Below are 26,765 nucleotides of genomic sequence, written 5' to 3' on the forward strand. Positions count from 1 at the left end.
TGCCACACCCACTTAAAGGAGAATTATAAAAAAGAAATGATTAGTTGAACCCACATGTGCTTTTTTTTGTTTACCACTACTATTGCTTTATACTGGCTTTTGACATTTACAAATCCAGCAATTTAGAAACTGGATGAAAGGTTTAGCACTGTGAAACATTTTTTGATAGTTAAATAGTGCATTTTATGCACAATTTTATAGATCAGGCCAAAATGAGGGGCAAATGAGGAGGAAAGAGGGACAGAGGGACTTTGTTCCAAATCAGGGACAGTTAGGAGCTATGGGCATTGTGGAGAAATTTCACAACAGAGGCACAAAAATCTTAGCTCTTTCCTATTACTTTCTATTGCTGCAGACTCTCGGCAGTCTTGTAATGTAAACACACAGCAGGTGTCTCTGCATGGTTAGAAACCAAGTGAAACCCAACTTCAGATTTTTTTTTCTGTGGTCTTTGAGGATCTTTGAGAATGAATTACTTCACACTTTCACAGTATAATCAGCTACTGAGGTAAGGGAGAGCCTGCTTTAAATCTTTTTCTATTGTTTGTAAGGCATATGTAATTACGTTCAATGTCCATAATCTTGGCACAGGTGTGCTTTAATGCTTTTGTTACCCCAACACTTTATATTCCTGTAAGAGAAAGTATCCTGTTCTCTTTGTATTGCTTCCTTTATGTGAAATTTCTGGTGTTCCTGCCAGTCTATCTGCTTTCCTATTAAAAATGGACCATACTAAACAAGAGAGCACATGATCAGTTCTCTAGCTATACTGGGAACTCAGTGTGCTCTCCTCCAATGATCAGACTTGTCCTGACATGTCCCCATTCACAGCCATTCCCTGGGAAGCTCAGTGTGCTGCTACTTTTCCTTCCCCAGCTCTTATGCAACTGAGAACAGAAGGTATGTGATCACGTATAAAAAAGGGAAAATAATAGTATTTATAATGTTTTTTTTATACCTATACAAAAATGTTTTATGTTTCTTTTCAATTTTAAACTGAATGGGTTGTTTTACAGGGTGAGCGTTTACAATCACTTTAAATGACAGCTAACATTGTTCAACAGGATGCACACCAAGGTGACAAATATGAAATATATCACTTTCCTCGCAAGTATAAGTAATCTTACCTATAATGTTTGAATGGTATTAGTAGCTCTTTCACATAAAGTATCATTTTAGGTTTACTGGTCTTTTACGTGCACAAGGGAATAGTCTTACCTCTAAAAATGTACTGTAAATTGGTAAATGTCACAAACTTGGAAAATTATGTTTTTTTAAACCCTAATATAATATTTATAGCACTTGTAAAGTGTGTCAAAATGCAAAGACAAACCAAGGGTGGTTCTTAACAGGAATGGCACTATACTTATGTATAGTAGGCTCTAAACAAAGTCATTCATGAAAAATATGCTTTTCTGGGTCCAAAAACAAAAGGAAATATAATGGAAATATGCAATCTGCAGGACCCATATGCTAGTACTGTTGTCATGTTACCATCTGACATTATAAACAGTCTAATGTTATATCACATTGTACCTAGGGACATAGCTTACCCCAAATGGCTGAGAGCGGATGGAGGCATGTTATGCAGATGGTGTTGTTGCCAGCCAGTAACTGAGCCAAGGTGAAGGGCGCTGCTATTAAACCCAGAGAGAGATGACAGGTCTGCACTGCTTAGGGAATATTCTACAACAGAAATGAACAAACAAAGAAGTGCACAGGTTAGTGTTTCAGCAAAATGGATACATATTCTCAAGCATGTCCATGTGGTCAATGGGGTTTTAGAACTTATAAAGATTGAACTCGGCTTCAAAATACAACAGCATACAAAGATCTGCATACTGTTCTTCTTAGGTTCAAATTCTGACAATTGGCTCAATCCGCAAAGCTTTAATACCGGGATATTGTGATTTGTTTTCAGATGTGTGACAATTTTTTTTTCAATATTTTTATTGAGGTTTTACAGGGTAAAGGGTTTTACAAACATTCAAACATACATATGGAGTATATTCCATGTCTAATATATGTGATGATGGTAACAAATGTACATATTTAAACTTAAGCCTTGTAGACTTTAGAGAACAAGTAGAGCTGGGCAATGAAAAGGATAAAGCACTGGGGATAAGGAGCCTTGTGTCGGATCTGCTGAGTATGCCGGATATGCCTCCAGTCCATCCATCAACCCAACGTGGGAACTAACTGTGGACAGGTGGGGGCATATCCAACCAGCTCCCAGTCATTTATCCCTTCCTGCCTCCTAATAATATATAAGTCAGAAAACAAGAAATGTTTGCATTTCATAATAACAATAAATTGTAACACTGGGGATACAAATGAATTCTGCATGATGTAGGTCATCTCGTCTAGAACTTGTTTATTTAAATAACTGTCAAAATTGAGTATTTAGAACCAATAGTTGTTTCCTCTTCATTTTTCATTCCCTAAAATATGAAAACAAAGGGCCAGTACTGGGGAGTGTAGACCCCTTTGAGGTAAGAAAGGGATATGGGAAGGGGATGGGAGGTAGGCGAGGTATTCTAGGACTAATGTAAGCAAGGATTCATCTGGAGTCTTTGGGAACTTCTTCATATGCAAAGTGCATTTATGGATTGAGTAGCATTCATCCATTTTTAGACTTTCGTGTGAACATTTTTTAACCACCCTGGACTTTTTGGCCTGAAAAGAACCAATAAGTCCAATATGGTTTTAAAAAATAAGACTCCTTGTCCTGGTGTGTTAGCTTTGCGAATTGAGCCTAATGTGACCTAGTTAAAACCCAACACTGGCCAAATGGGGGAACAGAAATCAAAACCTGACAGAGGGTGTATACCTCTCCACCCAAAACTTTATTTTTTTGTTGTTGATAGACTTGGTTAAAGTAAACACTTCTGTCAAATTCTTATTGCTGTCCTTGACCCCATTGGGAAAATTTCACCTTAGGACAAGAAACAAAGAAAACAGTCCCCAGAGGGGCAGGAAGTCAAAGACAGTGATAATAACCAGACAGAAGTTCTAACTATGTATCATTTTACTGAAAAAAATATGTTTTGTTGAAGTCTGTGTCCCCACTGGAAAGATTTCCACTCACTCCCTGTTATAACAGGAAAAAAGGGGACATTTCATCATGGTGGACACAGAGCACAATAAAACCAGACCAGGTTCTTAGCACTTCCCCAATAAAAGAAGAGTGGGGCTTTATTTTTTTGTCTTCAGTTCAGCTTTAAACATACTGGCAGTCGTCAATATGCACATTTATTTTCATGGTCAGACAAAATCAACCCCCTGATGGAATTAAACTGTTGCACATATCAAGCAATTTCACCATAGCCACCTGACAATCTGACAGATGAAGGACACTGGGAAAACCTCCCTGCTGATTCCTTTTTATTTACTTCCAATAAAAATAAAATATTTAAAAAGCAATTATGCTTCCTATTGGAAGAAAATGATTTTCAGTGAGTTTGAACACTTCTGCATGAATTTGCCTTGCTAATGAAAAGTCCATTTATTATTTTGTGCAGATAATTATTTTTGTTATTTTACAAAGCAATAGAAAAAAATATTCAACTCCCCCCCCCCCCCCTTTCACTGAGATGTATTTTAGTGCCACAAAATAAAGGTAATACTGTATAATTTGTTTCATGACTAAAATCTAAACTAACAGGATTAGTTCTACTGTATAAAGATCAATAATGCAAAGATAAAGACAGCAGATCCAGAAGGGGAAGGGGCTGTCTTACATTTAAGTTGAGCCATCTGGATAAAACTGAACTTGTTAGAAGAAGCCCAACTGAATGGCAGATTCTACTTTAGTACATATTTTAACTCTTTAATATCAAATAGCTAATGAGGAACAGCAACTGAAAGAAAAATACGGCAACTGCAAAGGGACATGCTGTTTATCATGTGCATATTCCTAATTCTTAACCCCTTCACACCTAAGACCCCTTTCACACTGGGGCAGTTTTCAGGTGATTTAACGCTGGAAATAGCCTCTGCTAAGCGCCTGATAACTGCTTCCCATTCATTCCAGTGTGTCTTTTCACACTGGGGCTGTGCCAAAAAGTCCTGCAAAAGGCACCTTTGGGGAGGGTTGAAAGGCTGTATTTAGCGCTTCTAAAACACCCTGCCCGTGCCTGAAAAGCGATTTGAAAGCACCGCAAAACAGGAGTTTTAACCCTTTTTTGGGGGTTAAAAGCTCCCTGTTTGCGCCGCTTAAACAGCATTAAAGCGCCGCTAAAGTGAGTGGTGCTTTAGCGCTAACAGTCGGCGTTTTCAGTGTGAAAGCAGTCCAAGGGTAAAACAAAATCTTAATGTCTAAGCCAATTTTGCAACTTTCACATGTGTTAGTAAAATTGTACATATCCTCACAACTACTTTCTGTATCCAGATAGATTATACCTTGGGTTTTTTTCTGGACAAATTGGGCTTTCTTTTGGTGATAAATGGTAATGGATATCTTGACCCTGACCTTGACCCAAACACTAACCCTGCCATTGACCTAGATCAAACCTTGATCTAGGTATTTTTTTTTTTTTATTGTTAATAATATTTTGTTTTTTCTACACACACTTTTTTTCTTTCTCTGTAGGGACAGAGAATGATACCATGTATCTTTGTCATCCATTCACAGAGACAGAAAACACTGGGTGGGCTTCACAGTGACTGATCGCTGTGATAGCCGCTCAGAGGCTATCATAGTGTTAAGGTGACCGGAAATCGGATGTTCTGGGTCCTTATCATTATAATATGGCCTGGGGCTCTCGGTGAGACCCAGTCTCTGTGCTCCAAGCACAAAGGGAGAAACAAAAATATGCGGCCCCATGGAAAAAGTACAGTGAGGCTGCATATTTGTGTTACATCGGCGCCAAGGGGTTAACAGACAAAAGGTAATTAAGGTGGGGATATATTCACTATGTATACATACATAAGTGGTCCATATAGTGAACTTGGGACAGAGTTATTCACTTTAAGGTCATTACAAAGGACAGGGAGCACTCTTTATGTCTAAAGAAGATTTGACATACACATATGGAAAGGCTTCTTCATAGCAGAAGCTCCACTATATATACATACAGTATATATATATAAATGAGAGAGGATTGCTGCACAAGAAAAATTATTTTGAAAAGAAAAAATGACATCAAATACCAGGTACGAACAGTAACGTTTTGGGCTAAGATGGATAACGCCCTTCTTCACAACCTCATACCTCAGAGGTATGAGGTTGTGAAGAAGGGTGTTATCCATCTTAGCCTGAAACGTTACCATTCGTACCTGGTATTTGATGTCACTTTTTCTTTTCAAATAAATTTTTCTTGTGCAGCAATCCTCTTTCATTTTTCTGAATTATGGTCCATGTGAAGGACTAGATTGCTAGCACAGCATATGCAGAGACCGTTATACGTATATATATGTATATATATATATATATATATATATATATATATATATATATATATATATATATATATATATATGTATATATATATATATATATATATGTATATATATATATATATATATATATATATGTATATATATGTGTCTATATATGTATATATACATACATGTATATATGTGTATATATATATATATGTATATATATATATATATATATGTATATATATATATGTATATATATGTATATATATATGTGTGTATATATGTATATATGTATATATACATACATGTATATATGTGTATATATATATATATATATATATATATATATATATATATATATATATGTATATATATATATATATATATGTATATATATGTATATATATGTATATATATATGTGTGTATATATGTATATATACATACATGTATATATATATATATATGTATATATATATATATATATATATATATATATATATATATATATATATATATATGTATATATATATGTGTGTATATATATATATATATATATATATATATATATACTGTAATTACGTAGTTAATGGATGTCGATTATTCAGGTGAAATCGCAACCTAGAACAAATCCTGCTTAGTAAAATATGTCCAATGCTACACATAAATCCCCTGACTGTAAGTGATACAAATCCTATGACTGATGTCCCCTGCCTGGCAATAGACATGTAGAAAGATATCACCATTCCAAGTATGAAAAACCCCTGTCTCTGGAACTACAGTCTTGACCAAAGGGAGCCCAACTACGCTCTATGAACTCAATAGGAAAGCAGAAAATAACACCTGATGACAGTAGATCAAATCCAACTTTCTTAAATCCAAACATAGCACACTACAACCCTGCCTAGAACTGTCTATAATATTTCATCCAATAGGGGCTTGATCATAGCTTGCAGCTTGGTTCTCAGGTATCAGAGGAATGTACCATTCATTTAAAAAGAATATTTATTCAACTACCTGTTTGCTCAGGCAGAATTGTGAGGGAGTAGTAATAAGTTTTAATCACACACATAGGTTGGACTTGATGGACTTGTGTCTTTTTTTAACCTCACCTACTATGTAAATATGTAAATGTGACATTAGTTACACAGCCGACTTAGCTATTAATACTTTACCCCGACTGGACTGTTTAGGTATGCCACCTTTAAAAACATCAGTAAACCGAAACAAGTTATGGACACTAGGCGGGAGATTTACTAAAACTGCTGAACACAGAATCTGGTGCAGCTGTGCATAGTAACCAATCAGCTTCTAATTTCAGCTTGTTCAATTAAGTTTTCAAATCTAGAAGCTGATTGGTTACTATGCAAAACTGCACCAGATTCTGTGTGCACTGTATGTAGTACAGCCTATCCTTCTGCACTGCTGCTGCTCTCCCCTCACATTTGTGGGCAATTCTGAACTGTAAAAATAACAGGGGGGAAGTTGCTGCATAAATACAGCAGCTGTAAAAGCTACTGCTGTCAAAAGGCAGACTATCTGATGCAGTGTTTATGAGCACTCTTCAGGCAAAAAAAAAAGATAGAGTAACAATGTCACTTTTGTATCTAGTGTGTTTCATTGATCTACAGAAATATTGTTATATTTATTATACAATTTGTTAGTATTTAATTCCCATTCAACGCGTAGAAAACCATAATCAACCCTAATTAACTCTCTTTTCCCTCCTTTGGCTGCATTCACACACGATTTTAAGTGGCTGAAAAATGCAGGACGCATTTGCAATGCCATTACTTCTGATGGAACCCCAATAGCACCCCAATCACGCTGCAATCGCTCAAAAAGGAACATGAGCTTCTTTTTGGGCGACAGCGTTGTGGCGTTGCAATTTTCCACAATTGCAGCACAATTTACCGCTCAACGGCGCAATTGGGGTGCCATTAGAGGTAATAAAATCGCAAATGTGTCCCATGTTTGCAGCTATTTGAAATCGCGGGGCGGAACTGCGCTGATTCCACCCACGATCATGTGTGAATGCAGCCTTAACTATAATTTTCTTGCTGATTTTTTTTTTTAATGTCCATTAACATGTACTAGCATCATAATTTTACTGTCTTTTAAATGGACAAATGATCAAAAAATATATACTTTCTATCTACAGTAACACTCTTTTTCTAAAACTGTCAATGATCAAAGTAGAAAAAAGGTTAATTTTGTAGTTTATGTAATTATTTTTGCAAGACAATATCACCAAAAGAAAGCCTTGTTTGTATTTTATACATATTTTATATGTATTACTTTGTTATTATCAAGTAATGAGTTATTGCTGACTCAATATGACCACAGCAGAAACTGCTCTGATCCATAGGTGGTGTAAAAATGTGAAAGCTGAAGTGGCTAAATAATAAATTATCACCAACAGTTTACTAAGATAAAGAGGAAAGTTATACTGCCCTTTATTTTTTTTTCATTTTTTTGTTTCTTTCCTAATAAAATGACAACTGATTTACACATGCTTTAATCAAATAAAAAGCTGTCTGAGAGCTGACACTTTTTTTTTTTTTTCTTCTAGCGCTGCTTACCAGTGCCATACGTTGTTGAAATTGCTGATGGGTATCCTCCCATCCCTTGCCCAGGTAAAGTCGGTGTTGCTACAGGAACCACTGGGGTAGCCAGTGACTGAGCAGATTGTGAGTTGTTTATCCTTTGATTCTATTAAGAGAGACACAGAAGAAAAAAAAAAAAAAGATTATTAGTAAGTTTATCAGGTGCATAACGTTTCTTTTTTTTTTGTCTCAAGAAAAAAAAAATACTTCAACATGATACAAATTAATCATTTAGCATGTGGCTCCCATGAACTCTTCCAACCCTATCATTTACAATCTTTCAAGAGACCAAGTGTCGCCATGGCAACCCATTACATCAGCTTCTCCTAGGCAATTGAACTTGCCACAAGTAAAGATTGCTTTATTGTGGGTTGAAAACAGACCATGTGGAAAATTGATGAAATATGCATACTGTACTATCATTGTTTCTTTATCATTCAAATGCAAAAATGTCATTAAAATTACCAGTGACTGGGCTTAGACTTATTGCAAAAACACACCTTGACAATGGCTTTTTCGCTGCAGTTAATAAGATTAGCAGCAGATGGCAGTAAGGATCCTTTTGTTTTGTTTTTTGGTTGTCTTGCTTCTTTTTTTTTTTTTTTTTTTTTTTTTTAGCAAGTCTTAATATTTCACATTATATACGACACAAGTTTATACATATTTTAGCAACTGGTCATCGACATGACAATGCACCTATTACTAAACCTGGGGCGGTTTCCAGTTTTATAATTTATACTAGGAAGCACTAGCAATACTAACATTAGTAATTGTTATAGTCTAATTAAATATAATTTGGTATTGTGTATATTTTCCTTCACAGTAGCAGTGCACAAAGTAAAAGAGTAAAGCCTTTCTTAAACACTTTTTGCCACTTACCAAAAGGAGATCGACATCCTCAGACTGAGAGCAAGGAAAAGGAGTATTAAGTAACAATTAGTAATGATGCATTATTAATAAAGGTGAAATGATAGTTGAAATATAATGTTGCTTGCAGATTTTAAATGCACAGAAACTCTCCAGCACATCCAGCAGCGCTGTGTCACTACTTTCATTTGTCATTAATACAGAAAATATATTACTAACCTCCCTCCCCTACTGACTCTACCTGGATGCTGAAGTGTGACCCACTTAGGTCAATAATCTAATCCCAGTAGAGAGCTCATTTTTTTAAGTGCCAAAAAATAAATCATTCTGGTGACTTTTTGTTAGGTACAGCAGGGGAATTGTTATTGTGAACTGACCAGTGTAACTTGTTCTTTATGTTATGTATAGGCCAAAGGATCTACAAAATTAGCTATTATTTAAATCTCTCTGTCTTCTCTTTTTTTTTCTCTTCTAAAAAAAAAACGTCATCTTTGATTTAAAAATATAATATAAGTCGATCAAATTGCTTTAAAAAAATGCAACAATACTCGCCTCCTCTCTGATGTTTAAGGTCCAGCATTGTTTGTGTACAAGGTAACCATTTCTGTAAGCCCATGCTGCCATGGACCTGCTCCCTGGGTAAACTTCCTTTTTTGTTTTTTTTTTTGTTTTAAATGTTTTAAAGCTTATATTTATTTTTACCATTATTCAAAAATCTTTATGTTACAAATATACATTTAATACGGGATGCACCAATGACAGTGGTGTCACAGGCCATACAAAGCTGGTGGGGAAGAGACACTTCTCTGACTCATTCAGCTGTGTGTGTAAACTTTTGCTTGAACTATTGAACTATGTTAACAATAATAGTTTTTTTTTTTTTGGTTTCATCAAAGCTCCTAAGAAGGTCAGCCTGGTAGACAAAATGAAGAGGATAGCAGAGCTTAAAATTGAAGCCGGATTTCTTCTTTACAGGGCTGCATAGGTTAGTCCTAGGTTGTAGATGCCAGTAAATTTACAGATTTTAGTTTTAGGGTGAACTTCTACTTTAACCTCCCTGGCGGTATGATTATTTCAAATTTTAGGTGCTGAAAGCGGTACAATTTTTTTGCATGGAAATTTGGCGTTTTATATTGTAGGCCTGTAATTCTTAGGAATAATTCACTTAAATCTGTCCAAACCAGAGTCTAGTAGACATCTCGGGTATGATAAAGTTTGAAAAACGAAATAATAAATTATAATATAATAAATAACTATAAATAATTATACCAAATAATAATATAATAATAATAAAAATTATTCAATTATGTAATCAAATCAAAAACACTGAAATTTGCTCAGTTGCAGAATTGTCACTGTCATTACTTTTCAGTGTTTGATGACGGATCTCCCCACAAATCACTATCGCTCAATTCTAATTTATTATCGCTGTTTTCTAGCTGGTCTAAAACCACTTTTGGTTGCCATGGACAATCTCCAGTTTTCAGGCAGAAAGAACAGTTTTTATAATATAAAACTGCATGCAGGACACTGGACAGACCACTAGGGACAAAGGGGATGTGTAATTATTTGATACAGTACTGTAATCTGTAAGATTACAGTATACTGTATCTATACTGTGTGTTTTACTTTTTGAATTTGGCGCCGAACTCCGTCCCCATCTGTCGCAACGCTCGCAGGGTACGGAGCTCGGCACTGTGAATCAAGCGAGACACGGCGGCTTGCAGATCACAGCGGGGAGACATTGCAGGATCCAGGGGACAAGGTAAGTAACTTCTACATGGATCCTGCGATGCAATCCCGAGTGTGGCTCGGGGTTACCGCTTTTGGTATTGAAAATCCACCCCGAGCCAGATTCGGGAATACTGCTAGGGGGGTTAAGAAAGATCTCCTTTCATTTCCTGTCTTGTGTCTATAAGACTGGAAGTGATGTAGAATATTCCTAAGTGGACAATAGCAAAAAAAAAAAAAAAAAAAACAGGGATTTTATCCATACCCTATTCTATCCAATATAAAAATATTGCAAAAATATTTAGATATACCTTATAGCATTTCTAAAGGCACTGCAATTGCAATGCACAGAACAACCCCAAGCCTTCCCCTGCCAGCAATCTTGGCTCCTCCTCTTCCATGTCTCCCCCCCCAGAAAGAAGCTTGTTATGGGGGTAGACATGCAGGCTTTCTCCTGAGCTGGGCTGTGTGCATCCATGGACACACACAGCATGGCTTGGTTCGCCCCCCCACCCTCCACCCTCTGCCCTCTGCCCTGCTCTGCTCTCTGCTCACAGGATTTGACTGACAGCAGCAGGAGCCAATGACTCCCGCTGCCCCCAGTTTAGTGTGGTGAGAGCACAAATTGGGGAGAGAAAACCTTCAGCTGGGCACAGCGCTGGATCGAGAGAGGACTCAGGTAAGTGTTTAGGGAAGGAAGGACGCACAGCAAGTAACAAAAACTTTTTTCACCTTAATTTAAGGAATGCATTATGGTAAAAAAAAGTTTTTAGCTTTAGAACCAATTTAACTATTTACATCATTCAACTTTTTTTAGCCTGAAATGTCAGATACTGTAAATCATAGACAGAAAGCAGTATTAACAGTATTTCTGGATACTGCTGTTAGTTCTTTTATTTGGAATTATATTGTATATTAGAATTTTATCAGAGTAATTATAGAGCATAAATCGAGGAAAAAAAAACAGTGTTATCCCCAAATAACTTTGAGTTGACTATGCATGTGAGTAAAGAATAAGCTCTTCCACTGCCAGCATGAGTTCTTTTCAGCCATATTCAGAGCAGAAGATCTATGATTTGGCATAACTCAATGTCTCACACATACAGCATGATTTTCCGACAACACATGGCACTCAGTATGGCTGAAAACAACACAAAGTTTCAATTCATCTACAGCTAACCCTGATTTTTAGTCTTTCAGAGATGTTAGTTGAGATGCAATCAAGTAAGACGCCCACATAATATTATCTTCCATTCTATAGATATACTAGATGGTGGGAAAAAAAATAACAACTATTTTATAATCAAAAGATTGATTAAGAATGATAACTTACCACAGAGGGCATTGTATTCTTGCTGCCAGGTGGAATAAGAACTCTGAGGTCAGGTTTACGATTGTTCATCCCCAAGTTCATTGGCGGTGGTGATTTTGTTTGCATATTTTTATTCAAGTTACCAGGTGAGACCAGCAGACCTGGTGAGTTACGATGATTGCCATACCCATTTCCTGTTAAAACAGAAAAAAAAAACAATTCCGTCTTAGATAGGAACATGCAAAGTTGGTCTCATATTAAAGTCTGCATGATCCATGATCACTATTTGTGTGGGCCCACACAACAACCAATAAAATTATAAATTGGACACGAAAGAGCAATCGAGTAAGATGGATCTCGTTGCTTAGTCCAAACATGTTGGATGTGAGATATTTTCACTTTTGTACTATTTGACGTACACTTGGACAGCCAGATTGTAAAAATGTTTTCCTATCTTATGAATGTTTTCATACAACCTATAGTCAGTGTGAGCTCTGATAAAAAATCATTTAGTGGATATCAACATTCAACACTGTCAGCAAATTTGAATGGAAAAACAAATAGATCAAATTAGAAAAAAATAAGGAAAATGTCCAGGCAGTATAATAATGTATGCGTTCTTTAAGGAATACTAAACCGCTAATTAAAAAAATGATTCTTGTTAAGTCACTGTTCAAGATGAAGCAGAGATATGAAATTGGTAGTGCTCATGTTATTGGTGTCATTAGACACATACATACAGAGGAAATGCCATCCCATTTTTTTTGGATAGAAGGTAAAAAAGCCTACAAACCATATGCAATCTGTTTCCCAGATGGGTACTAAACCCAGGACTCTAGCACTGCAATGCAAGAGTGCTAACTACTGCAGTGATCTTTAAATAGCCCTCTGCCGTGTTTAGAAGTCCATTTGGGCTAGGTAGGTAGATTATAGGTATATAGTGTACAGGGCCGGATTAACATAGGGGCTATTGAAGCTGTAGCTCCAGGCCTCTACCTTAAGGACCAGCCCAGTGAGTCACTAATGCTGCCAGCTTGCGCACGTACACATGCCCTTACCCCCCTCTCTATTTAATTTGTTTTAATAATTAATTAATAATTCATTTATTTTAACAAAAAGTGTTTGTGTTTTTATTTTATTTATTACCAAAAACGTTCCACCAAAATCCTCCCTCGGCACCATGCCCGTGATGCTCTAAATGCGGCCCTGGTAGTGTATAGGCATCCCTACAGCTAATTAGATCTATTGATATAAGTGGGATAACAAATAAATACATCATGATGTTAGAATACTCACACACTAAAGTAAAGAGGCAGTTCATACACAGATATACAGTATGTGGAAGTATGTAGATATAGCTGCACATACATACACACACACATATTTTCTCTTTAAAAACATTATGTTTTCCCCAGTTGTTCCTAGAAATGTTTTCGACACAGAAAAAAAAAAGAGAGGTGCTAAAAGAATTTCACGTGCCTCATTATCTCCAGGCATTTTACTTCTGCAAGTCTCCTAATTTCTAGAACAAGTCTTTCTCATCTCTCTTTTCTTGTATCCCTACAGTGCTAAATCAACACTTGATGAGAGATTGCTTCCTATTAGTTACCAGCTCCGCTGCTCTTTGATATGTCAACTTATTGAAACATATGTCTTGCTAATTGCATTTGCATGCTTGTGTTTGCTTTTACTCGCTTGAGATCGAGGGACTAAGATAAGACATCTTTACAGCTAGGATGCCAGTGAATTTTACAATTTAAGACAATCAGGCAGACTTTGTCTAACAAGAAGATGACTTTATAAGGGGCATGTTTTGTGCTACAGGTGGACTGAACAAGTGGAGAATATTTACGGGAACTCAGAAATGGTTGCCACTTATTTTTCTGTTTTTTAATGTTCTGCTCTGCAAAAGGTAAACATATACAATATTTTATGTTTTTTATGTTTTGATCATAAAGGGTAATCCATTGTCAGTACAATCAGATTCTTTCAAGCAATGCTCTGTAGACCTATATTTAAATGTTCTTGCATCCAGCCACCAAATAAACATCCTTAGGATTGTGAGACTTGAAGAATGTCAGATCGCTGCCTCTTTCAGCTGACACGAGAACCTACCCTTGGAAAAAAACAAGCATGCAGCTTTCAGTAACAATATAATTTTGCATTTGACAACCACCATAAAACCCATACTTGAAGCAATAGATTATATTGTGGTATACTGTAAAACATGCACTGAATTGCATTATGCATTATATATAATAATAGTGTGTATAATGGAGTATAATAGTATAACTGTATATTAAAATGTGTGTATTCTGAAAGCAGACCTTGCACCTAAAAAGCAAGATATCCTCTTCCTTGCTGAAATGAAATGCTTTGTAAAAGTTTACAAAAAGCACCTGTAGGGGAAAAATATACTTAAAATATACTTACTTTTCCCAGCTTATATGGTGCCCAGGCGAGGGTGATGTCATCATTCTTCCAGAGAGATCTTGGGAATGTTGAGTAGCTCAAATCTCTTTGAGAAAACTTTCCCAGCACTGTGCTGCAACATCTCCTTGCAAGGTTTTATAGTACTCAGCATTCCCCAGGATCTCTTCAGTAGGGCGATGACATCACCACCTGCACTATGGAAGCCGGAAGAAAGGTAAGTAATATATCTAACACCCCCTACAGATGTTTTATTTATTTTTTACTTTTATTCAGTGTTATAGCAAAGGGTAGGGGGTGCAAATCTACAAAATTGACCTTGTATTAATTCTGATTAATCTTAAAGTGGAAGTAAACCCTCCTTCATTTTCAGGCAAGGAAGCTGCCATCTTGGCCTCTTTAATCATCAACTGCCATGATACTGCAGGTGTGATCAGTTATGACACCAGCCATTGGATGGTTTGACCGTTTGGTTGACAGTACAAGCACATGTGACATGTTAGGATTCCCTGCATGCTGGGAATGTAGCTGTTTTCTGAAACTGCTAAATCGATAGGTTTACTTCCACTTTAACATCCATTCAACTTTTTGTAGAGAAAAAGGCGTGTGTGTTCAACCAAATGATTGTGATTGTTGTAGGATATTTTTAGGTACAGCTGGCAAACGCTACAGCTGGTAAATATTGTCCTTTATTTTGCACAAAATAAAGAACGATACATTCATTACTTGTAAATGGAGATAAAGTGTTACTTAATTAAGTAAAATTGTTGCAATGAATTTGCCAACTGCAATAAGAGTGAACAGGTCTTTGACTACTGTCAAAATCAACAAAACGTTCACAAATATTTGGCCAGCTCACTTGTTTCCATTTATACATATTACCATATGGATTTGTTCCTGCCCCCTGAGAACCTTACTGGCTAACATCTCTGCCACAGACACGCTTATAAAAAAAAACTATAGGTCTAACTTGTGTGAAAGCTAATTAACCTATCATTGTGGTTTTGAGAGTGAACCAGTGTAGCCAAGAGAAACCCACAAAGGAAGAACATACAAATTCCATGCAGAGTGCCTAATGGAAATTTAAGTCAGGATCTAGGCAGTGTAAGGCGAGAGTACTAGCCAATGAACCACTGTGCTCCAATCCTATGTTTCACTGTGCTAAGTTCTATTTTATGGAGTGTGAAGAAACCTCTAGCACAAGTTAGAGTTAGTTGGTGAATGGGCTGTGCAGTAAATACATTTAGAGCTCGCTCTAGAGGTTGGTGATCAGACCTAGGAAAAAAGCTAAGAGACATAAGGAGATACTGTATATTATGGACAGGAATAAATGTATCATATCCAATAATATCTTTATATGTGATCAGTATATTTTGTAAGCATGTGATATTTTAAGTGCAATTGGTTGACACATGCTTCTTCTTTCTGGACTATAGTGGTATATACTGTTACTATGCACAGGATGTCATCTTGTGTTTTGCAAATTAATAAAGTTAGTTAAGCTTCATTGTCACTCATTGTGGCATTTCCATACCCGAATGAAAAAGGACCAATGTACATGTACAGACCATATTTTTCATCAACATTCTTTTTGCAGGCGGTGGTGGAAGACCTATGCAGGGGCCTGGATACATGAGTAGGCTAAATAGGATGAGTCATTTTTTTGTGGACTGTCCCTTTAAACCCTTTCTATAACAGAACACATTACGTGTTATACAGTGTTACAGAAAATGTTTAATATTGCTATCATTTTGTTCTTGGTTTACTAAATGTGTGTTCATATTGTTTTACATATGCACACAACTATGAATTTAATTCAAGCTGAAGCCAAAAGTATAATACACTTTTTGCAACTCATCTGTTTTCCATTTTCGCATACTGTATAGTCAGGAAATCCATTCATTTATGACATATAATTTTTGCACTTTCAAGTGGGTAGAAGAATGTGACACAGTGCATAGAGCCCCATTTAATTCGATAATTTTCCAGACGGAATGTAATTGTAAAGTATGGATTTAGAGCAGGTTTAAACCATACATTTGGGTTTTTACTATTTCATGTTTTCTTTTTTATTCTCTTTCAGACACAAAAGGAATCATTCTCTTTAAAGTGTAACTAAAGGCAGAACTTTCTTTTAGTTTTAGAGAGGAATTAGAACACCTGTCAGTTTTTATTGATGTATGTGCTCCATTAGGGAAAGTAAAGAAAATCCCACATTATGGGTTGACATCAGAACACTAGTAGAGAGGAAATCTTCTAATGGGGATACCAATTCTGTTGACCCTGGTGACACACCAGGATTCCCTAACTTTGGAGGGATTTCCTCTCACTTCTGTTTTGGCTATGGAACAGGAAGTGAAGGGAAATCTCCCCAATGGGACACAGATGGCAAAAAAAAAAAACCTGACAGGGGTTACAACCTTCCTTTACTTTATTCAATATGAAGAAAAAAGTTTTGAGTTTAGTTACACCGATATGATGTATTCATCTAGCCTACAACTGACTGATTTAAAGTAAACCATCCACGAGAAAGAATGGAAGTTGTTATTATCGCCCTCTGCCCTGGAAATAACTAGTTCATTGGCTGTAGTTAGTTATAGCAAGAGTGTTAGATTTCCTGCTTGTTCTAGGCCTAAGTCTCAGACAGCCAAAGACAGCTGTGAACTTTGAGAATGAATTGTCTCAAAGTGTCTGTAGCTACAAGGAGATCTGTGAGAGCTTGTTTTAAAGTTTATTTACGTCTTGTTAACAATATGATAACACCATACTTTTGACCCTTCACTTCAACCATACTCATGTAGTTGCCTTTTAATAAATACACACTATCTATAGTAGTGGAGTGCCCAATGTGTGCACATGTCGAAGGTTTGCCACCACTCCACAGCCCGTAATAATGTAATCTTGAGAAATTAGATGCAGACCACAAAAGACTAAATAATATTAATAATAATAACTGCATCAGAACCACTATAATATAATGAAGAGGTTGCACACTTTAATGAAATCCAGACATACCACAGGAAACACAACAGTCCCACCTGTCACCCAATATCTTCCTTATATTGCTGAGGGAGGTGGATATTTATTTTATTGTTTGGAGATGTATTGGTGAAACATGGATGTCCTATCTTGAATTACAAAGATAAGCGAACCCATCCATACAAATACAGATTTGCATTGAATCATGGAATGAGTTTAAATGTAGACATTAGCTTTCATGTACTTTTTTAGTAATTTCAATGCCTACCAACAAGACATACACTATATTGTCAAAAGTATTGGGACACCTGTCTTTACACGCACATGAACTTGCTCACAGTCTTCCCTATAATTGATCCCAAAGGTGTTCTATAGGGTTGAAGTTAGGACTCTGTGCAGGCCAGTCAAGTTCCTCCACCCCAAACATGCTCATCCACACTATATTGCCAAAAGTATTGGGCCACCCCTCCAAATCATTTGGTGGAGGGGGATTATGGTGTTGAGTTGTTTTTCAGGGTTTGGGCTTGGCCCCTTAGTTCCAGAGAAGGGAAAATTTAAGGCAATTAGCATACCAAGACATTTTGGACAATTTCATGCTCCCAACATTGTGGGAACAGCTTGGGGATGGCCCTTTCCTGTTCCAACATGACTGCACACCAGTGCACAAAGAAAGACATGTATGAGCGAGCTTGGGGTGGAGAAACTTGACTGGGCTGTACAGAGTCCTGACCTCAACCCAACAGAAAACCTTTGGGATGAACTAGAGCAGAGACTGCGAGCCAGGCCTTCTTGTCCAACATCAGTGCCTGACCTCACAAATGCGCTTCTGGAAGAATGGCCAAACATTCCCATAGACACACTCCTAAACCTTGTGGACAGCCTTCCCGGAAGAGTTGAAGCTGTTATAGCTGCAAAGTTTGGGTCAACTTAATATTGAACCCTACGGGCTAAGACTGGGATGCCATTAAAGTTCATGTGCATGTAAAGGCAGGCACCCCAATACTTTTGCCAATATTATGTACATTTATTTCATTACTCCGAAGCCTATTTATGCTTACTTCTCTACACAATGTTGCTAACAACATGGAGGCCTACACAGTTGCTTATAAATACATTAACTATTAAATTACAATGCAGCAGAACTCTTCCAAATGACTATCAGTACTTATCTTCATAACCGCGATCCATCGGAAGCCTACTGTTTACAATAATGAGTAATCTTAGACTTTTCTGGGAAAGCCAGAACAGGCTGGTGCCCTAAAAGTTTCATAGTGTACTACTCCAAGAAAACAGAGGTAACTGAATTAAAAATCTCGTAAAGCTAAAATAGTTGTCCTTGGCGCTGATCTTCTTCTGATGAAAGATGTAAACAGAAAAAAACAAAGTTTTTTCCTCTTCACACAATCTAATCTGCCCTTGAAAGTTAAACTACAAAATTACATAAACAGACTCAAAATAAAATGGAAGGAAAAAACACAACAAAAAAGTTGCATGTAAAAAAATCCATACTGAAGAGTCACAAGCATAAAGACAATCTAATTTGTTATTACAAACTAAAAAGGCAGAAATTCATCAAAGAAGTCTGGTTATAGTTTTTGGAATAATTTCTATCATAGGATAAGAAGAATGCTATTTATAAACAGCACTTAAAATAACTGAAACATGTTTGGTGATTAGTTTTCTATGAATAAAGTACAAAGGTAAACAGCCTATATTTAAGAAACATCTATCCACGTCCAGGTTGTTGGTTTGTGATCACTAACAGCTTCTATGTATTTTAGCCATCTATTTTCTAATAGAACATTATCTAGTGAAGCCACAATACACATACTGGCATCCTGAATGCAGATTGAGTACCCAAGTATTTTTGCATCTAAAAACATCAACCTGACAACCCAGCTCTCCATTTTTGTGGCTAGTTCAGTTTTTCCAGGCTTTTTTCCCTTTATTTTCACCCGGTAATCCTACAAGTAACACACTTCCTGCCCTAGGGTGACAATGCTAACTTACTGTACTGTATCTATAGAGAAGCAAAATTGTCACCCCAGGACTGGAATAAAGAACACCTCCCACTCTCCTCATCTCCATAATATGGGGGGAAGCTGTTTTGTAGATCAAAGAAGTGAACTTTGCAGCACTGAAAAAACGGCTTAAAGCTGAATTCCAGGAATTTAGCCACTTTGTAAAATCTGCTGGCTTGCTATGCCACCTCCTTGACTTAGCTCTTTAATTTATATCTGACAATTTAACTGAGGGCCAGGAGTACAACTCTCCCTATGCTCACAGTGCTCTGGATGGAAAGGCATTGCCTTCACCTCCAGCAACAATTCTGCTCACTCCTTCCCTCTTCTGCCCATTCACAGAAGGCTGTATATTTTCTGAATGGATTCACAAAATACAAAGCACTCTGTGATTAGGCGCTAAGGGGGGTAGGATGGGTATAGTGGCTGCATACAACTCTGAAGCTGCAAGAGCTGAGATCAGAAGCTACAGCGTCAGAGTGCTGGAAGCATAGCAGTAGCTATGCTGCTGGCATTCAGTAAACATAAAAATTGTAAATTAAAGTTTTAAGTCCATGAGGTGGAATGTATCTCAGACACTATGTAAACATTTTAGAAAATGTCTAAATTCCTGGAGTTTAGCCTTAAGATAACATTGCAGAGTGTAGAGGACACAGGACAGCACTGCATTTCTGGCAGGATTAATAGTAGGGATGATCTTTGGGTTCAGGTCAAGCATGGGATTGCAGCTAACCTGTTTGCAGACATGGTAAAGTAATGTGGCCATTTGACTGCCCTCCTTTGACAATAATAGCAATCAACTGCAAGCACTTTTGAACTTTGGTCAGCTGTCTTAGAATGGCCAATAATACCAACAAACAGCTGAAGTCTGTCATTGATTTGTGTAGGCGACTGTACACAAACACCTGTCACTACCAGGATCAGAGAAATGCTTTATTTTTACTGTGTATGGCTGTCGCCCCCCCCATGAATGAGCCCTAAATTTCTCTGCCTCTGTTGTAAACTTGAATAAATTTCTCTAAAATGCCTATAGATACAGTGGTGAATGAGGACTTGTTTTAAAGTACCTTTAATGTCTGTTCAGAAAATATATATACTTTAGCGTGCATAATTTGGGCACAGGCTCACTTACGTTACATATAGTATGTCTACTTAGTGGAAATTCTCTCGGTAAAGATAATGTATACATTTTGCTTTTATATAGATAGATAGATAGATAGATAGATAGATAGATAGATAGATAGATAGATAGATAGATAGATAGATAGACAGATAATTCAATTAAAAGAACATGGGGCAGCCATATTTGCATATTAGTCGACACTCTTATGCCCCGTACACACGGTCGGACTTTGTTCGGACATTCCAACAACAAAATCCTAGGATTTTTTCCGACGGATGTTGGCTCAAACTTGTCTTGCATACACACGGTCACACAAAGTTGTCAGAAAATCCGATCGTTCTAAACGCGGGTGACGTAAAACACGTACGTCGGGACTATAAACGGGGCAGTGGCCAATAGCTTTCATCTCTTTATTTATTCTGAGCATGCGTGGCACTTTGTCCGTCGGATTTGTGTACACACGATCGGAATTTCCGACAACGGATTTTGTTGTCGGAAAATTTTATATCCTGCTCTCAAACTTTGTGTGTCGGAAAATCCGATGGAAAATTTGTGATGGAGCCTACACACGGTCGGAATTTCCGACAACAAGGTCCTATCACACATTTTCAGTCGGAAAATCCGACCGTGTGTACGGGGCATTACGGTCCAAAGGAAAAGGGAGCCACTCACCATGTAAAAGCCGTTAGTCAAATTTATTCAAACTCTCCAAGATGAGACAATTCCTTCTGATAAAGCAGAAGCCCTAATGTCTTTCATTCATACCTATGGATCCTATGAGTAAGCTCTGATATGAGTGAAACATTTTGGGGCTTGTACTTTACCAGGATGAATTGTCTCATCTAGGAGAGTTTAAATAAATTAGACTAAAGGCTTTCACATGGTGAGTGGCTCAATTTTGCTTTGGATCATAAGACCAGTGCCAGGACAAGGTCATCCTACTCCTGTCAGCCTTGAAACAGAAGGAAGGTGCCCCCATCCCTACAGTAACCTTATGGTGCCCAGGGCAACTTCCCTTCCTGCCCACCCCTTGTCCTGGCCCTGCATAGGAGTGTGGACTATTTAGAGAAGCCAGTGACTGCTGGGAGTCACCTCCCTGAGTCGGGTTTTGTGGAGGAGTGGTGCACCTTTGTGCGTTGGATTGATGCAAACAATAAGGATCAATGTACTCTTCAGTGTAGTTGAACTTCTCAGCTCCTTATAAATGAGTAAATACTATAATATAATTAATGAATAAAAAATCCATGTATCAGCAGAAGAATCTTAGCTGTATTGTTATTATGTAAATAAAGAATAAAACCAAAGCAGGAAAAAAAAATTCAAGGATGATGTAGATATGACCTAATTTTACAGTAAGCATCTCATTTACTATGATTGTAAAACTAAAAAAAAAATGCTTTGGCTTTGTTATGAATAAAAATGAGATCAAACTGTTGTTGATTGCATAGCCCTTGAAGTGCATCATTTAAAGAGTTCATGAATTGCATGTGATACAAAAGATCTGTAAAAATACAAACTGCTTTTTTTTCAGGAGAGTCTGAGTTCATCCGAATTTAAATAAAAAGTAAGTGAACTTGGCTGAATTATCATCACATTTCAGAATGCTGCTTTTCTAAATACTCACTCGTGGTACTACTTTTTCTTGCATAAAATCATAGCCATCAAAGTTCGATTATAGTAGAGTCAGGCACTCCTGACCCAATTTTCATTCTGTGTATTCAGGAGCACACTGTACAATCAATTTAGTTTACATACAATTGTTTTGTGATAGCTGATTTCCATTTCATTTAAATGTTATAAAAATCAAGTGAAAGTGAAAAACCACTAGGATTACCTGTCGATTGTAGGGGAAGTTCTTCAACATCTAATATAACTGATAAAAATTTGAGGCAAAGTCAGTTCCCCTAATTTAAAGACATTAGACTTTATCTAATAAAATATATGTGAAGCTAAAACTTTTTTTTTTTTTTTAGTTCAGGATGAAGTGGGAAATTATGGAACCCCCTGTTGTTTTTTAGAGTTGTCACAAAAGCAGAAAGTGAGGGTGAATCTTCCAATGGGGACACATCCTCTAGTGACAGCTGTGTAAGATGGGATTGCCCTTTACTTTGAAAATAATTCCTCTACTTCCTGCTGTGTCTCTAAGAAAGGACGTGAAGGGAAATTTCCCTGAAGGAACCCATACAGCAAAAAAAAAAGAAAATTACAGGGGTCTTAATCACTTTAACTTGAGCTGAGTCCTAACGCTATTTTAAAATGGTGCAGGGAAAGTGGCTAATTACTCCAGGGCAATTTTTTTCCAATCATGTACAGGGAAAATAAAATAAAAAAGTTATTTTGTTTACACAGAATTTGATTATAGAAGTCAGCAGAGCTTCACCTCATTCACTAAGCTAAGGGTAACTTCCCATGCAAAGCAAACAGCCAATTTACTCTGAGTAAATAAGAAGCCTGTGACTTTTTCTTACAGAACTCCTTGATTTCCGTTAAAACTTCAGCACTATCTGAAGTTCTACTTTAAATTAGTAACATGGTGAAAACAGTGATAGTGCACAGTAGCCTTCTTTCATCTTTTATATGGGTAAGACTATCTATGCCTATTAAAAGCTGGTTTCTCTCTCACTATTGGATACCATTTTTAAAGGTTGCATATTAGTACACAGTCCCTTTCTAGGGGGTTTTCCGGACCTGGATAGACTCGGAGGTAGGCAGTTGTAACTGGGCACAAGTCCATTTACATCAGCCTGCCTATAGAGCTGAAAATAATAGCATTTCAAAGTCCAACACATATTATGTCCTTAAAATGCCATAGCAGTGCTCATGTCAGTCCATCCACATGTGACAAGCTTTTATATGATTCCACATATAAGAAAAAACTGTGACGTGACTTTTTTAAATGGCTCTCATTATGGTGATCCTAGCTGGTATCACTCGTAAACGTCACTTCCGGTCGTCGTGGAGATCACGCACATGGCGTCCTCAGTTGAAGTGGATGGACTGACATAAGCGTTGCTATGGCATTTTAAGGACATAAGATGTGTTAGACTTTTAAATGCTATTATTTTCATTTGGATGTATTTTATAGTAGCTGCTGATGTAATTATAAAAGATATAGGGGGTTATTTACAAAAGGCAAATCCATCCATCCACTGCAAGTGCACTTGGAAGTGCAGTCGCTCTAAATTTAAGGAGTAGATCTGAAATGAGTGGAATCTCTGCTGATTTTATCATCCAATCATATGCAAGCTAAAATGCTGTTTTTTATTTTCCTTGCATATCCCCCTCGGATCTACAGCGACTTTACTTCGAAGTGCACTTGCAGTGCAAAGTGGATTTTCCTTTAGTAAATAACCCCCATTGTGTTTTTCTCCATAGAGGCTAAGATTTAGTTCTATGCAGGTAACATCAATTTTTTGGTAGAGATCTCCCTCTGGCGCTGAGTGGTGCTATTAGGCTGTTTTTTGTGCACTTTGTTTTATTCTGCCTATAGAGCTGCATGACACTTCCAATCAGGTCCACCTGAAAAGCTGACAGTTAGATTGGAAAGTCATGTAAAAGGGCCAAAGCATCAAAAGGAGATTGTACGATCAGATTGCTATTTGTGTGGGCAGCGTTTGTAAAAGTACCAGGTACAAGCTAGCACGGCGGTCCTCTACCTACAGGTTGACCACCAATGCAGAGGCATTTTTATTCCCATTGCCCACAAAAACAGGGAAATGTGTTACTCCCACTGAATGCTGACAAAGGAAAAAATGTTATTCTAACTGGCCACCAATACCAGGGCATTTTTTACTCCCACTGACCTTTTTGACAAAGGCATTTAGTTTTACTCCCAATGACCTCTAAGACTAGGATATTTTACTAGTCCTGCCCCCCAACAGTCTAATGGACAGGCCTTTACCCTTTATTTAAAAAGTTTGCGGACTTCCAATCACATTGCAAACCGAGTTGAGGATTTTAATCAGAGTGGTAAGAGAATTTCAGCTTTCTACATGAGGGCGAAAGAGATTATGATTGGCACATTTCATTAAGCACACAGACTTCACTTATTTTATCTTTATTTTTCATCACAGTAATACATATACAGTCATATAGTGTCAAAAATGTCCCTGCTTGCCATGAAAAACACACAAAGCACAGCATGAGCTACGCTTAGGAATAACATTTACTATCTTTCTTTATTTGCTTGTTGAAGTGTGATTAAAAATATAACACAAAGACTGTAATGTCTAATTTCCTGTCTTTTTCTCTTGGCAAAGTGTGACTTGCTACTGAAGCAGCCCCATCGAGCATGTATTTCAAAGCCATTAGGTGCAGATTAATGACATTGGATTATTAATGCAAGATTACCTAAAGATGATAACGAGCATACAGACTGGGTGATTAAATATTTCATGGCTAAAGTGAGTGTTCCAAAGCTTCCGAGCACCATGAGAAAGAATTCAGAGGAAAAGCTAAAATGAAACCACTCCAAGTACATCCTTATATTAAAAGTAACAGACAAAATATGCAATTGAAGTACCATTAAAATAACCAGCTGCAAAATATTAACCACAAGCACAAACTGTAGCAAAATGAGATAAGTTGCCAGATGTAACCAGGGTAAGCTGTTCCACAGGGATAGATCAGAAAGCATTGCTGCATTTTTTACTTGCCTACATAAACAATAGATGATTATATAGTCATTTAAAAAAATCCCTGCTTCTTGATTCAAAGCTATGATCCTTGCTGTTCCTAAAATGAGAACTTTTCAGACTGGGTTCACACTTTTCCTTGCATTGTCAATAATTAATGTACTGCCTTTGCCTTTGACACGTCAAGGCATCATAAAACAGACAATGCATGTCAGCTCTCTTAATATGGATGTGAAAAAGCAAAAACCCATGGCCAATGTGTGTATATAGTTGAGGGGTGTTAAAATGTGTACTATGAAATGCATATGTGTAAATAGACCCTTGGATTCTTGCATTTGTATGTGACTAGTTTTTCTGGAAATTAATGGAAACAGATCAAAACCCATGTCAACATGAATTGTAATGCACAATAAAACACAAGCTGAATTGCAGGTCTTAGAAGAGAACCTCTACTTCCATCTTCGATTGTATTGGTTAAGCCAATGGTAATGACTTGCAATGTGTCACGAAACAAGTGCAAATTGGCTTAGTACTATTTTCTTTAGTAACTGTTCTTGTTGGAACTATTAGACCTATGGGGGATGATTTACTAAAACTGGATAGTGCAATATATGTGTAGCCGTGCTCATTAGCCAATGAGCTTCTATCTTCAGCTTATTCAGTTATTTGGTTATTATGCAGAGCTACACCAGATTTTGCACCCTCCAGTTTTACTAAATGAACCCCATGGCGTCCTTTATGTTGTATGACTACATGTCTTAGCGATGGAGGTTCTCAATGTGATTTGTCCACACTGTATGATTTGTATGTTTAAAATTAACTTTTAAAAACTTTAATAAAAAGCATTTGGAAACAAAAAAACACATGCCGAAGCAAATCAAAGGATAAATCAATGCATACCAATGTGCTGACGTGAATTATGACTTGCATTGATGGGCACTGCTACATGTCGACATAACAAGGAAGGGAGGGGTGGTGCTACAACCTGACAGCCAGTATCAGATGGGAGCAGACAAGCAGGTGCCAGATCATCAGCCACACTACTGTTGAAACTTGAGTCCATACAAAGCGATCGGCACACCAGAGAGCTGCAGTAAAATCCTCCTTTTATTAATCCATCTACAGGGATAAAACATGTCGACATGTGTTGTATGCGTTTTGATATGCTTTCATCAGGCAAAAAAGCACACCAACTTGCAAAAGTGTAAATGGGCCCTGAACGGGCAGGTGACCGTGTCTCTTTAAAAATACTTATTTGAATTATTGAATGTTCATAGACTGGCCACAGATTCAACTTTAAGGCATAATTGCACCATGGCAACATCTGCATGCTAGATATGCTTTATTACATTACCTTGGGGAAAGGCATACAGTAGATATGTGGCCTTGCCTGATGCCACACAGCCTTTCCAGCAAAAGCATCCCTTCTTCGTCCTCCTTCCAGCGTGCACCCTAAAGCTTCATTCATTCCTCTGGGTAAGCCTCCAGTGTTCCACCAAAGAATGGTTTACCAATGTGGCAACAGCATGCATGCACACTAAAAAGAGAATATTTTTACTGGAAAGGCTGTACGGCATCAGACAGGACTGGAAGAAGGTTTGTCCAGGTAGGTAGCACTCAGGGGGGTGAAAGAAAATGATAAAAGGATAATTGTACAAAGGTACAGTTGTCTTTAAAGT

General features: G+C 37.2%; 1 protein-coding gene across 16 annotated transcripts in view; it reads right to left on the minus strand.

Annotated features, from left to right (window-relative positions):
• MEF2C (myocyte enhancer factor 2C) overlaps positions 1-26,765 on the minus strand; it is a 363,817-nt gene that overhangs the window by 8,924 nt on the left and 328,128 nt on the right. For 8 of the 16 annotated variants that reach the window (XM_073624480.1, XM_073624478.1, XM_073624482.1 and 5 more), the window contains 5 exons: positions 25,987-26,205; positions 11,921-12,093; positions 8,869-8,892; positions 7,966-8,095; positions 1,554-1,686 (listed from right to left, as the gene is read on the minus strand). In XM_073624480.1, the coding sequence (XP_073480581.1) occupies positions 1,554-1,686; positions 7,966-8,095; positions 8,869-8,892; positions 11,921-12,093; positions 25,987-26,205 (679 nt within the window). The remainder of the gene's footprint in view (positions 1-1,553; positions 1,687-7,965; positions 8,096-8,868; positions 8,893-11,920; positions 12,094-25,986; positions 26,206-26,765) is intronic. The other 8 variants (XM_073624490.1, XM_073624487.1, XM_073624489.1 and 5 more) reach the window with 3 other exon arrangements.

This window comes from Aquarana catesbeiana, linkage group LG01, assembly GCF_042186555.1.
Source record: "Aquarana catesbeiana isolate 2022-GZ linkage group LG01, ASM4218655v1, whole genome shotgun sequence".
NCBI lineage: Eukaryota > Metazoa > Chordata > Amphibia > Anura > Ranidae > Aquarana > Aquarana catesbeiana.